General features: G+C 37.1%; 1 protein-coding gene across 17 annotated transcripts in view; it reads left to right on the top strand.

Annotated features, from left to right (window-relative positions):
• The window catches only part of LOC108040252 (gamma-aminobutyric acid receptor subunit beta), a 35,897-nt gene that overhangs the window by 16,372 nt on the left and 5,206 nt on the right, over positions 1 to 14,319 (top strand). For 3 of the 17 annotated variants that reach the window (XM_017117631.2, XM_017117632.2, XM_017117633.2), the window contains exons 5-9: positions 2,725 to 2,951; positions 4,280 to 4,362; positions 7,451 to 7,588; positions 10,254 to 10,538; positions 13,647 to 14,260. In XM_017117631.2, coding sequence (XP_016973120.1) covers positions 2,725 to 2,951; positions 4,280 to 4,362; positions 7,451 to 7,588; positions 10,254 to 10,538; positions 13,647 to 14,260 — 1,347 coding nt within the window. Of the gene's footprint in view, positions 1 to 2,724; positions 2,952 to 4,279; positions 4,363 to 5,863; positions 6,002 to 7,450; positions 7,589 to 10,253; positions 11,873 to 13,646; positions 14,261 to 14,319 lie in introns of those variants that run through there. The other 14 variants (XM_017117643.2, XM_044457577.1, XM_044457576.1 and 11 more) reach the window with 9 other exon arrangements.

Genomic DNA, 14,319 nt, shown 5'->3' with positions numbered 1-14,319 from the left:
TAAAGAATTCGTTGAAAAAGTTGCAAAATTGCACTTGAAAGGACCTCACTTAACTCACAAAAACACACAGATATAAATGCACTTTTGCTGCATAAACACACTCTCACTGTTTTACCTTAAGGAAATGTTCGTATGACACAAAAAAAACCAACACATACGCACTGTTTGGCTTTGGCAATCAATTTATGCGAAAATAACATGCCCAACACGAACGTAAACACGAACATACTGCCGTACACAATCCAGCTAAGAAAACACGTTAACAAGGATAACAGCAACAACAGCAACATGTTCACTTTCAGCCCGATCATTTCTTACATGACAATTTTTCATTTCCACATTTTGCGACCCGGTAACAAAACAGAATTGCTACGCTGCTAATGAAAATAATTCAAAAATAAACTGAGCCAATGCCAAACCGAAACAAGAACAACAACACGCGTACACACACATAGTTACAGTTACCCATACTAATGCTAACACACTGAGAAAAAGTTACTAAAATAGGTTTATTCTAGTTTTGGGTAGGAAAAAACTTCATAAATAAAAACAATTTGGATTGCCTTTAAAAAATGACTATTAATAAATGTAGGTCGAACTAATTTTACTTCCGTCATGATAATTTAAAACATGATTGATAAGTGGTTATTCTCAAACTTTAATCCCACCATGTAAAGTAACTTAATTAATTATTGTGAAACAGGAAGAGCATTGTGTTAACCATTTATTTTTATTAAACTAATCCCAATTAACTCTTTTATCTGATTTTAGTCAAAAATGTGTATATTATTTGAAGGTAAAATACGAGAAAAATCTAAAATAAAAAGCTTTTGTTCCTTATTTTTTTGTCAGTATAAGCCGTGACAAATTTACATAAGACAACCCGTCCAATTCAATCGAAATTCAGGCGAGCAGCGAGGCAGTTAAAATCATCATGACATGAGGTTACAACCGAAAAACAGCGAATAAAAATTGTGTAACAAAGAGCAAATAAACACACACCACACACATGTCTATATATATGTAAATTGTAAATGGTACTATAAAGAAATATATAAAGATAAAACAAACAACTCGATAGACCCGCTCACGTTTGGGGTTAATTGCGAACCATCTAAAAATAAGTATTTATATTTAGAGTTGATTTTTTGTGTGTGACAGAAATATAAAAATACAAGAATCCAGGTTGACCCCAAAAACCCTTTTGCAATGCGAAAACCCCACCAACCCAAAACAGAGTTATGGTAATTGCATAATCCACACGAAATTTCATTTGCGTTTTCGATTACGGTTGAGTTTTGATTCGTTTTTAAGTTGAATTTGTGTTTGAGTTTTTGTTTGGGCGTGCCAGAAACCGAGTGGAAACCAAATCTGCTATTAAAATGCCAGGAGAAGATTGCAAGCAACCCACGAGAACCGTGTGCAATTTTCGCATCGTAAATAAAACACAAAGCCATATAGAAAATACGTATACGCCATGTAGACACATACCAGCTAGCACCACTCAGCGTGCGTTAAAGTACTGGCAAAGTACCCAAAAAGCAAGCAGTGTGCGGCCTATAAATATTTATAACTACTTACAAATGTTATTACCTGCTACTACTACAACTACAACTACTATTATTATTACATTTGCATTTGCATTTACCTTTAACATTTACATTTACATGCTTTTCCGTTTAATTTTTGGTTCCTTGTCGTCCACGTGACGCGCTTGAAGATAATGATATGCAAGACTGAGAGAAACAACTCGAGTAGTTGTCCTTATATCCGCCCCCAAAGCTATACCCATACACACACACATACACACACACACCCATAGCCACCAATACAAACACACAGATACAAACAGAGCAAACACAGCCAAGTTGTTTGTCGTTTTACAATCCAATCCAACCCAATCCCCCAATCGACTCCGATTCTAAACAATCCAATCGTAGCCCAAAACGCTTAGCTTCGAGGCACAAGCAGAACAGCTGAAACAAAAGAGCCAAGCCAAAAAGCCAACGAAACTGTATACTGTATAAAGCGTACAAATAACAACCTGCCAGCCTGTTGCCATAGATGCCATAGTAGTCTAGTAATAACCCCTGTTAGTAGCCAGAAAAGCCAAGCTACTTCACAATCACAGCAACGAATCCATACGAATATTTGTGAGAGGTTTCTGTACTACTTATATGCTTACCCGATCCCAAGACCCCTCTATTGCTAATGTAAATAAGCTTAGTACTTTAATTTAATTCAGTTATTTTTTCTGTTCCTCTGAAGATCTCATAGCCACCCTCCGAAAACGCTGTAAAAAGTATCAATTCGGTGTTTTTGCATGTTGTCTGGAGACCCCCCTTTATGTCCCATCTTCCTGTATAAATTGATAAAAGAAATTGTTGCACGTTATGAATTTTCCTTGGTTTCCATTTGCCGCAAGTTCCTTTCTTTGTGTGTTTGTTAAGTGTATCTGTTGTGCCCAAAAAACTTTCCGCCTAGTTTTCACAAATTCTCTCTATCGATTTCTCTATGAATTTTTTTTAGTTGATCGAAATAAATTTTTAAACACACAAAACTTTTAGTTCCTAATTAGTTTAGTTAACTAGATCCGTAAGTTCTCACTGCCGATGTTTACTAATATAAATAACCTCTCAATCTCTTTTTGCTACCTTTTCCCTTTTACCAAAAACCGAATCGAATCGAATCGAATCGAATTGAATCGAATTGTGAATTGAATAGGACTTCACATTGGATTTTTACTTTCGTCAATTTTGGACCGATCCTCGTTTAGCGTATAGAAAACGACCTGGTGTAGAAACACTATCGGTTGGATCAGAGTTCATTAAGAATATTTGGGTACCTGACACCTTTTTTGTAAATGAAAAACAATCATATTTTCACATTGCAACAACCAGTAATGAATTCATACGTGTGCATCATTCTGGATCGATAACAAGAAGTATTAGGTAAAAACCAACTCAACTACTGCAACTCCCACTCTACGCTCTCAATGAAAGCGAACATTACCATTTTTAATTGTCTGTATATGTGTATGTGTATTTAACTATTTTACAACTAACCCTACAACCAAAACAAACCCGACAAATCCAACCTAAAACCAACCACCTACAACCAAAAAAAAAATATACTTCAAACATTTCTACTCTATCGTTAAAATTATCGTTTTTGGCCCTTTTTGCAACTAACTTTTTTTTTTTGTGTGTGTATAAATCGATGTTGTAATTTACTAAATCTAACTGAAAATGGAAAAATTCTACAGAACGAAAAACAGTTTTCTTCCAAGCGATTTAAACTAATCAAGTGAGTTCAATTGGCAAGTGAAAGTGAAAGAAAGTTGGCAATTTCGAGCGATGCATCTTCTAAAGATTTGTGCATTTCATGAAAGTCATCGGTTAGAGGTGCAAACTGTGCGATTGTACTATCGATGCTATCGACAATATTGACTATTAGCTGAAATTCGGTTTAAAATTGTATTTTTAGTTTTATTCTATGATGGTAACAAATATCTGGCCATATTTTTACCCGATTGGCTAATGAAAACATAAATCATTCCATACCATCGATAGGATGGTACTATACTATCCATCACTTCGACATCCCCAATTGTGTGGCTCATGAAAGATACAAAAATGCATTTCCCTCACAACAATCACAAGAATCAATCAAGATCAACAATCAGTAATCGACAACCATCGAAAACCAGGGATCGCATGAATATGGAAGGTACCTTCTATCTCTCGTGTATCTGACACCGCAAAAAGGTTTGACTGGCCGCAGTAGCTCGGCTACTGGGCTCTCTTTTTTCTACTACCTTTAAACAAGAATCTGTCCAAAATCGCCACAAAACCCCAGCAGCCACCCAAAGACTAAGCAACAGCCACAAAATAAGTATGAGTAGCGTTTAGTTTTCGTAGCTGTAAGCAACAATTAAACCAACGACAACTAAGTAAGCCAAATAATGTTAAACCCTGCGTAAGAGCCAATCGCCTCACTATCTACAACTAAACTGCCACTCAAAGTATCTCTCACTTACCAAACAGCAGCAAAAATATATATAACAAATAGCTCATATCCAATTGAACTCGCTCTGTATGTAATGACTTGAGAACCCCCTTAAACCTCGTAAATGTTGTGTGTATATAATAGAATGTCATTTTTTCAACCCTCTGCTCGTTTGTTTGTTGATGTTCACCTGGTTACCCTTGAATTCGTTACTAATCGAATAATCTCTCTTTCCCCAAAAAACCGAACAAATGTGAAATAACCCATTTAGATTGACTATTACCGCATCGTGTCCGATGAATCTACAATATTTCCCCATGGATCGCCAGCTGTGCCACATTGAAATCGAAAGCTGTAAGTACATTGATCTGAATTACCAATAACTGCAATTAAGCCAAGAAATGACAACAAGATATGATAATGAGAAAAATTGTGAAAATTGTCAATGAACCATGTGAAAAGAAGCAATATGTGAACAAAAAACCAACTCATTCAGAATGTCGGCAGGGGAGTGGCCAAAATAAAGTGTTTTTGGCCGTGAAAATTGCGCAATTATCCAGTGTTGTTGAAAGCTTTGCATTTACCTGTTATTTTAGCCAGTAGCCTGCACCGTTTAGCCACCATCTGCACTCAGTTTTGGCCACTCCAAAAAGCCGAGCTCAACTCTCAAGCAAAGGCCGTGCGCTGTTTGTTCGGTGTGGGCAGAAAATCGAAAACAAGCTTATGTGAAAGAAACCAAACCGAAACAATTAAAATGCAAGCAAGTAAATTTTAAGTGCCACAGATACAAAACACACACACACACCCGAAACACATTCGATTGAGGAAAAAGCAATTAATTCGCCTTTGATATGAACAATTGTGAACAGAGCAATTATGCTGCCACAAATAGCAGGAAATCGAATTGAATTTACGTCAATTAAATTGTCTTTAGGTAGAGGCTAGGCGGCAAGGAATTTATTTTCAATCTTAGCTCTCAACAGATTTGATTTATTATTTCGAATAACTGTTTTCAGTTCGTTGTGCCTATTGTGTTCAACCTAAATTGCCCCCACGCCCCACCAACCGACTCATTAAATTACTCAAATAGTTCCAGCCCCCCACCTCAGATATTTTTGGTCATTTATGTTTGTTTTTTGAAGCCACCCAAAATAAAAGTTCAAGTCTCACAAGTAAACCCAGTTCATGTGCATTATTAACTGCATCAACCCGAATGTCTTACCCAACAGCTATCAACCAGTATCAGTAACTATATTATATCACAATCAACAGTTCACAATATCACGGCGCTGAATTCATGCAGAAGATTGGTTGGTTTTCGGTCGCCTTCTCAATTTTCAGCAACCGCAGAAGGCTCCACACCATGAAAAAAATCCGATGATCTGTGAAACCGAAAGAGATACATTATTTCTGCCTCTGTCTTAAACTCGAATTATGCCCTTAAAGCCCTTGCTAGCTTAAGTTTATTATAATACTACATATACTGTAAGTCAAAACCCATACACAGCACGCTTTTGCTTAAGATCTATATAATGTATATACGTTCGATATGCCCATCATTTACGTCTAGAATTTCTTTGTCAAAACTCGCCACAAAATCGGGCCCAAGAAATGCCACATCCACACTCACCCTATTTATAAGAATATTTATATACCGAACGAACATCGAGTGTGTGAGTTACGTATTCTGTGTACAAGTCCCAGAAACCATCCAACACCAAACCCAAAAAACAGAACAAACAAACAATAACATCAATTAATTAACTACTGAACCCCCTTTTTGCAACAACAACAACAACTACTACTACTCAACAACTACAACAATCCAACAACAATGATCTTCAACAACATGAAGTCGGTTACACGATGCGAGATATCCGATATTTCTGGAGAGATGGACTGAGTAGTGTTGGCATGAGCAGTGAGGTCGAACTACCGCAGTTCCGAGTTTTGGGACACAGGCAGAGGGCGACCGAAATAAACCTAACCACAGGTACCCCCATACATTAAAAAATCATAACAAACCTAAAAAAAATATATATATATATATATGTATATATATGCAAAAAAAAAAAAAAATCAATATAATCACATTACCATTTCCTTTGTTTTTGACAAGCATTTTTCAATGAACTTTTATACGTTTTGCGTTTGTCGTAATGGATTTCGTAATCGTATTTTGATTTTGTGTTTCCGAAAAGGTTAGCGCATATCCAAGTACCGAAACACGCACCTCTAACCAACCAAAGTTTTTTGTTCATTTCCGTCTACTTCTTCACCAATACATATATTTAAATATATCTCTTTATCGAGTGCTAACCGTAACTTGTGCTACTAACCAGAAACAATCGAACCAATCTCCCATCTAAACCACATATAAACATATATATATTGTGTTTGAAGTGTCCTCTACTAACCTCTGTTGTGACTACTCGTTGATTTGTTCTTTACTCTATATTCTTATATTCCTTTGCTTATACTTTCATTCGTTTAATTAACCGATCAGTAAAGCAGCAGTTAGTGACGTAGTGAGCGTTAGTTAGGCCCAGCGATTATGATTTCTGGTTCCTCCATTTCCGTTTCCGTTTCAATTTCAGTTCCTTTCGAGTCGCAAGAGAGTCTAGTTTCGTTTGCTTGGGTAGGCAAAAGCAACTAAAACGCTAATAAAAACTAAGAAACTATTTTAATAAAGGCCTGAGAATATTGTAAAAGCCTAAATCTTTAAACAGAAGACACAAGAGCACCCATTTCTGACACCGAAACAATTAGATATTCTTAGTTATAAGTTTACTAGTCCTAAGCAACCGTACTACTGCCAATAAGAACAAACAGTAGCTGTAAGTCAACCAGAGCGTGCCTACTGAAAGCTCCTCAATTTTTATCCTAGTTACGCTTTGCCAATGGAAACCAATAACAATTATAATGCATTTTTAGCGCAATTGTAATATACGAACAACCATTAATAATCTTAGAGTTTCTTCTCGATGGAATAAATCAAAAAATATATTTTTGAACAACACTTAAAGCGACAAGTTCTGAATGAGACTATTAATGCAACAACCGAATCGAAAATGTTAAACCGAAAAAGAAAAGAAAAAAATAATAATACCAAACAAAAGGAAAACACACTACGAAAGAATTGTATTGAATTTTTTATAAAATTTTCTATGATAGAATAGAACTTATTAATAGTCTCACGAAATGTATTTTTTGTTTTATGCATATATTTCGTCTACAACAACGACAACCCCACCACCGAACTGTGCCAACAACAACAACAACAACCACAACTGTAATATAAACTCGGCTAACCAAAATACAAAACTAAACCAAAAACCAACCAAACACCAAACTGTACAAATTGCAACTTGCAAACATAACAACAACTACAACAAATACAACAACAACTACAACAACAACCAACTATATATACCATATATAGTCGGCTACACGATGCGTGACATCCGCTATAAATGGAACGAGGGCCCCAACTCGGTCGGTGTCTCGAGTGAGGTTTCGCTGCCCCAATTTAAGGTCTTGGGTCATCGCCAAAGAGCTATGGAAATCAGTCTTACCACAGGTACCTGTAGACGGTTACCGATTTTCTTTCAAACTTTACTTTTACCTATATATATATTTACGATAATACCGATGATGACTTATCTATATATAACAACTATATATAAATATATCTTTTTGATTTTGCGTTTTCGATTCAATTCTAATCTTTGAGGTTTTTCAGTTCGATAAGTTCTTATTGTTTTCATTTTTCGATTCGAAATAATTTTCAAGCAGCATTTTGTAAAAAGTTTCTCCAAATTCAATCAAACAGGCTTGCCAATTACCTTGGGCTTACTATCGACGGAATTGAACCCGGCTTCAAGCACTCGCTGATTTAATCAATCAGCGAGATAGCACTCGCTGACATAATCAATCAGCGAGATAGCACTCGCTGACATAATCAATCAGCGAGAAAGTACGTGAAGCCGGGTCGCTCTGCGATACAGAAAAAGCATGTTAAGCATCTTAAGAATCTCACCTTATTTATATTCCATTTAGCTAGCGTTTGTTTTATCAACTAATCTACTTCATAGCATACCAATATCAAGCAATTAACGTTAACAATTAAATTACGATAATATTAACAAGTGCATTCAACATTAGCCCACTTCATAGTCTAGAGTCTAGACGGCCTGATATAGACTAAGACAAAGTCTTAGAACTTTTCCCACTTTTACTCGTACTCGTACTCGTACCTACCGGATACTGTTCATATATCTTTAAACGCAAAATCAACGCATGTTACAAGCTAGCAACAATTTTCAGATTTAGTTCGTTCATCAAATGATTTTCCTTTCCGCTTACTTTTACTTTCCAAATCTCAGTTGATTCCGCCTTGATTTCAACGCTCATAAGTTCATACTTTACAGCGAACCATGACAAGAAACGAAACCTAAAAATAAACGAAGCAAACAAACCCAATTTTGATCATTGGCAATGCCAAAAAATACGACAAAAATCAAACCAAATCAAAAGAGAAATCAATATGAGATTGAAAAACAATTCACCTAGCGACCTTTGTATTATAAAACCAAATAAGCAAAGTGAAAATAATCTTATGCAAAAACGAGAACTTAAAGTAATCGATATAGCAAAGCTTAAATATATATGGCTTTTCCTTAGTAAATCATGCTTTTGATTTATGCCTGACATTATTACAACATAATCAACCAATTTTTTAAGCTGCCAAACACCCACACTCATACTCACACTCACACATGGAACACATAATTTTATTAACTAGTCACTGAAATTAGTTTTTACTACCAACAACAACAGCTATCTACAAACGTATTTACCAGTAATTTTAAACGCTATCGGAACTCATTAGCATAATCAAACAACAACTAAAAACAATCGACACCAAACATTCTGTATTGTAAATCAACAACAACTACAACAAAAGCATTAATATTAAAATCCAAAATCAAAAAAAGGTTGCATAAATTAAAATTCCAATCAACTCCCATACGCAAAAAGCATTCAAACGTTTGCAAAATTATTGATCGAAAGACAATGAAAAGTTCAAAACCATTAATACATATTAAATATATATATATTTACATATAACAAGTTAAAAATATTCAAAGAAAAATATATATATATATCAAAATAACAAAACGCCCTCCCAAGCATGCTCTCATCTTATAAAGTTTCTTTTACAAAATCCTTAACAAAATAAATATAACAATAGACAAATAGCCACAAAATGCAGGCAATTCAAATGCTCCTAATTAGGTCTTAGACTAGCTGCCTCTACTCATATTTCTTATCATTTTATTTACCTATTTTATTCAGATTTGCGGTTAGTTTTAGTTACTCTAATGCAAGCCACTTCTATTTCTAAAGTATTTGTGACTAACCATCCAATCAAACATTACTTTAATTTGTATTTACAACGAATAATTGCTTCGGTTTAGTCGAAGCCAAGACATCCTTGCAGAAACTCCAGTAAAATAAAAAAAAATATACAAACTTAAATTTATGAGATAAACATTCTTTTTGATCTTACTAAATGTGTGTTGGTTCTTCTGCAAGGATAAATGTGGAATGCCTAGAATATTTTTTCAAGTTCAGTTCTTGACCTTAGCTTTGACTTGACAATTTGCCATTTCGTTTATAGCCCATAATTAAGTAACTACATATATGTTTATTGAAGTATTGCCTGCCTGATAACGAAATGTCGCATAGATCGAAACTAACAATATTTCCAGGAAGGTGCCAGCCAATCATAATTTCACATAAAAATGCGCTCATGTTTAATTTATTTATTCTATTCTTAGAGTTTTAGTTTTGATTACTTTTGGAGTTCGTATTTTTTTCTTTTGATTTATTTTTGGTGATGAATACGTACTAATAAGAGCTGTCAAGACGTCGAGCTTTTCTAAGATTTTCAAACTTAAAAACATAAAATATCAGCTTAAAAGTCAAAGGGATTAAGAATTTTATGATATTCACATTGATAGTAATGCTTATGATGCTTTCGATGACTTGCCAGCTCTGCTACCAATATTGTTTGTAAATATTTGCAAATGAAATCAATTTTAGCGAACTAAGTACTAATAATATTGTTATATCTCTCTACTCTCTCTCTCTCTCCCTTTTCCGAAAAAAACGCTGAACAAACGAAAAATTAAAATTGAAAATAACTTACTAAAAACAATAATCGCAATTGGCGCGGGCAGGCAACTATTCGCGTTTAGCCTGCGAAATTCAGTTCGTGCGTTCGATGGGCTACTACCTTATACAAATCTACATACCCTCTGGACTGATCGTTATTATATCATGGGTATCATTTTGGCTCAATCGCAATGCAACGCCGGCGCGTGTGGCGCTCGGTGTGACAACCGTGTTGACAATGACCACTTTGATGTCGTCAACAAATGCAGCGCTGCCAAAGATTTCGTACGTCAAGTCGATTGACGTCTATCTGGGAACATGCTTCGTTATGGTCTTTGCCAGTCTACTGGGTAAACAAAAACAACTACCGAAACTACCAAAACCCCCTCAAAACCGATTCCAAAAACCGTATACCCATTAAGCGAAAATCCAACCAGTAGCAAAACGATTTTCCCCATATATCTCTCACACCAAACACACACTCACACTCACAGGCAGTGGATCTGTATGGATTCCAAATTTTTAAGATTTCGTTACCCTTTTCAGTTCGATAATACTGGCCAAGTTGCGTGCCAGCTTTCAGTTTTTCGTTAATTAAACCACACTTTTGCCAGCTTTCCGTGCCACGCTTAGCGTTGTGCAAAACAATCTTGCAGATACATCCAAAAAAAAAAAAAACACACTAGTTTCCTCGGCAAAACGATCTGCGTCTTGAGAAATTACTTACTTAAATATGCCTAATTGGTCCAGCGAAAACGCAGCTGAGTTTTGCCAAATCCACAGTAGTTTAATATCTATTTAAACTTAAACTTAAAATTATTTCACATTTCTTATGGAGCCAAAGGACCAGAAAAAGTCTATCCATAGGGATGCTGAGATGCACTGCACCTGAGGCACTGTAAAGGGGTCCGGCACCTGAGTAAAGCTTGATATATGTTATATTTGATATTCGAATTCGGTAGTAAACCTCCTTAGTAACCCAAAAAGAATTTTCAAAAAATATTCTACATGTATATCAAGCTTTGGTGCTTTCTCCGCCGTTATGCTAACTTTAACTTTCTCTTTAACTATCTAACAACTAAAACAATTCTCAAGCAACAACTTACACCCACAACTACAACAACAACTCCAACAAACAGCAACAACAACAGCAAGAAAAGAAAAAAAATAAGAAAGAAAAGAAAAGAAACTGCAAAGAAACCCAAAAGAAACAAATCTCTTTTTTCGTATTTGTATGTTCTTGTTAATTTTTCAATACAAAGAAAAACTGTCATCCAAAGAAAATGTATGCAAATTCATAGATACGCGCCTGCGAATCGAGCGTAAAGGCACGAACAATTTCCCCCAACGTCCCACCTGTCCCTGTACCTGTACCTGTTTTGCACCTCGCACCTAGAATCGAAGCATGCTTCAGCCAAATATGACAAAAACAAACCAAATACCATCCTCCAAAAGCCTCTCCATATGTACGCTCGTACATATGCCCATCTATATAGCCGCCTCAGGTTGAGTTTGTGTTCGAGCACCCAGACGAGCAAATCGAACACACTTCAACCTGAAATGGTACCCAGATATCAATATACGCCCAGCTTCCGCCAAAATGCAAAACTGCAAGCTGCAAAATCGCAAACCGAAAAAATGTACAAATCAAAAAAAAAAACAACGCACCTAAACAAATCAAATCAAAAAAGAAAAGAAAACAGGGTACGAGTAGAACGATAAAAAAAAATCTTTATAAATAAAAATCATAAGAGGGAGCGCATCAAAAACAATCAAAAAACGAAACCAGCATGCCCTGCGCCACACCTGGCTTGACTCGCGATTGAATTGAATCAAAAACAAGTACGAAAAAAATGAGAACAGACACAAAACACTGTAAATATGGTTCAACAAGTCGTCGATCAACAGCCAGAAGACGCAGCCCCCGAAGACTCTACAAGACAACAGAACAGAGCCCAAAAAAATTAAAGAAGAACAAAAGAAAGTGCGTCTAAAAAATATAAGAGTATCTGAGAGATACGAGTTTCTGCGGTTTGGAGCCCTCAAGTTTGGGTCATTTAAACGGGTGACCCAGACATGAAGGCTGTCAAATTGACAAGCTTAAAAAATATATGTATAAAAAATCGCACAAAATTGTAACCCTTCGGTGGTTAGGTAAGATATGATTTGTAGTCTGCTTTCTGTTTTGTTCTATTGGCTATTTGCAGCGATTGGTTACCTTGTTTGCCCCTGGTAAGTACTCTTGTTACTAGTTACTCGTTACTCGTTTCTGTTCCGACCCTGTTCTATCCACCTTCATCGGCGAGTATGCGATTTTGAAGTTCCCCTTTATGAAAACCCCCCCCTACCCACAAAACACCGTTCAATTGAAATCTGAACCCGTAACATTCCCAAGGATAATGACAACTCGAGAAGCTGAAAACCAGGAACAAACCAGCTGAAATACATACAAAAAAAAAAAACGCTGGGAATTTTCGTGTCCTTTATAACGGGCGACCCTGTTCAATGAATTTGCATTTAAGGCACGCACATGAACATTTTCCTTGAATGATGGTCTCAACTGCAGGAATAAATGTGTACATAAATCGTTTGGCTTACAAATGACTTTTTCCACTCATTTCACAAAAACAACAAAACAACTACAATAACAACAAGAACAGCCTTAAACACGGACACTCACACCCGCATTCAATCTCATATAGACACACACACACAGACACACCCACACACATACACTTCAATTGCTCTGTCTCCTTCTCTGTCTCTCTAGAATATTGCTAACTCACTCACACACAAGACTTGCTTTATTCGAATTTTCCTTTGCCTGGCTAAAATGGAGATACGAAAATAAATTCACCTTAATTTTTGATTTCACTTACCCCAAAAACCCAGAAACACTGCAATATGTGCCCCAAACGACTCTAATCGTTACTTATAGTCTATATATTCCCCCGAACCCCCCTGCTCCTTGTTCCTTCAAGCTCTTAATCCCCCCTTTCCCCATACCCCCTTGTCCACCTCTTATAGACGTTGTGCAAAAATGAACTGAAATTGATGGCAAAATTCTTCATGGAAATTAAATTTCTTTTATTTTTCTATTTGTCTTTCCTTGTATCCGACATTAAATCGAAACCCACCCGCACCAAATTACCAAATATACAATGCTACAATATCCAACTATATATCTGACAACTACTACAACAAAAATATCATCCGAACTTCATGCGGCAACCGACCACGACCACTAAATTCTTGAACTGCATCCGCATATCAACCTATTCTAAACAAAAACCCCAAAAAAAAAAAAAAAATACAACCACCCAACCGTATGCCAAACCGTCCATCAACTATCTATCTATCGACTAAATTCCAAAATTCGAATTGCAATCTGTCCAATCAAAAATCACAAATCAAAAATCAAAACCAAAATCGTTATCGTATCGTATCGCAATCAATAGAATACGCCACGGTCGGCTACATGGCAAAACGAATTCAAATGCGAAAACAAAGATTTATGGCGATCCAAAAGATAGCCGAGCAGAAAAAGCAACAGCTCGATGGAGCGAACCAGCAGCAGGCGAATCCGAATGCCAATGCGAATGTGGGAGGCGTAGGACCCGGAATGGGCGGACCCGGGGGACCCGGTGGACCCGGTGGCGGGGTCAACGTGGGCGTGGGACCGGAGCACGGGCACGGGCATGGCCACCACGCCCACAGCCACGGGCATCCGCACGCGCCCAAGCAAACAGTGAGTAACCGCCCAATCGGCTTTTCCAATATCCAACAAAACGTTGGTACGCGCGGTTGCTCGATAGTGGGACCCTTGTTCCAGGAGGTGAGATTCAAGGTCCACGACCCGAAGGCCCATTCCAAGGGTGGAACCCTGGAGAATACGGTGAATGGCGGACGCGGTGGTCCGCAATCGCATGGACCGGGTCCTGGTCAGGGCGGCGGACCGCCCGGCGGTGGCGGAGGCGGTGGTGGCGGGGGCGGACCGCCCGAGGGCGTCGGCGATCCGGAGGCAGCGGTCCCAGCCCATCTCCTGCATCCGGGAAAAGTAAAAAAGGTAAAGGTAAAGATCGTACATGATGCGGCGATTTTAAAAGGTTTTGTTACTCGTGAAAAAAGCAT

Source organism: Drosophila rhopaloa, unplaced genomic scaffold (assembly GCF_018152115.1).
Source record: "Drosophila rhopaloa isolate 14029-0021.01 unplaced genomic scaffold, ASM1815211v1 contig_163, whole genome shotgun sequence".
Lineage (NCBI taxonomy): Eukaryota > Metazoa > Arthropoda > Insecta > Diptera > Drosophilidae > Drosophila > Drosophila rhopaloa.
This window is presented reverse-complemented; position numbering and strand designations above follow the sequence as displayed.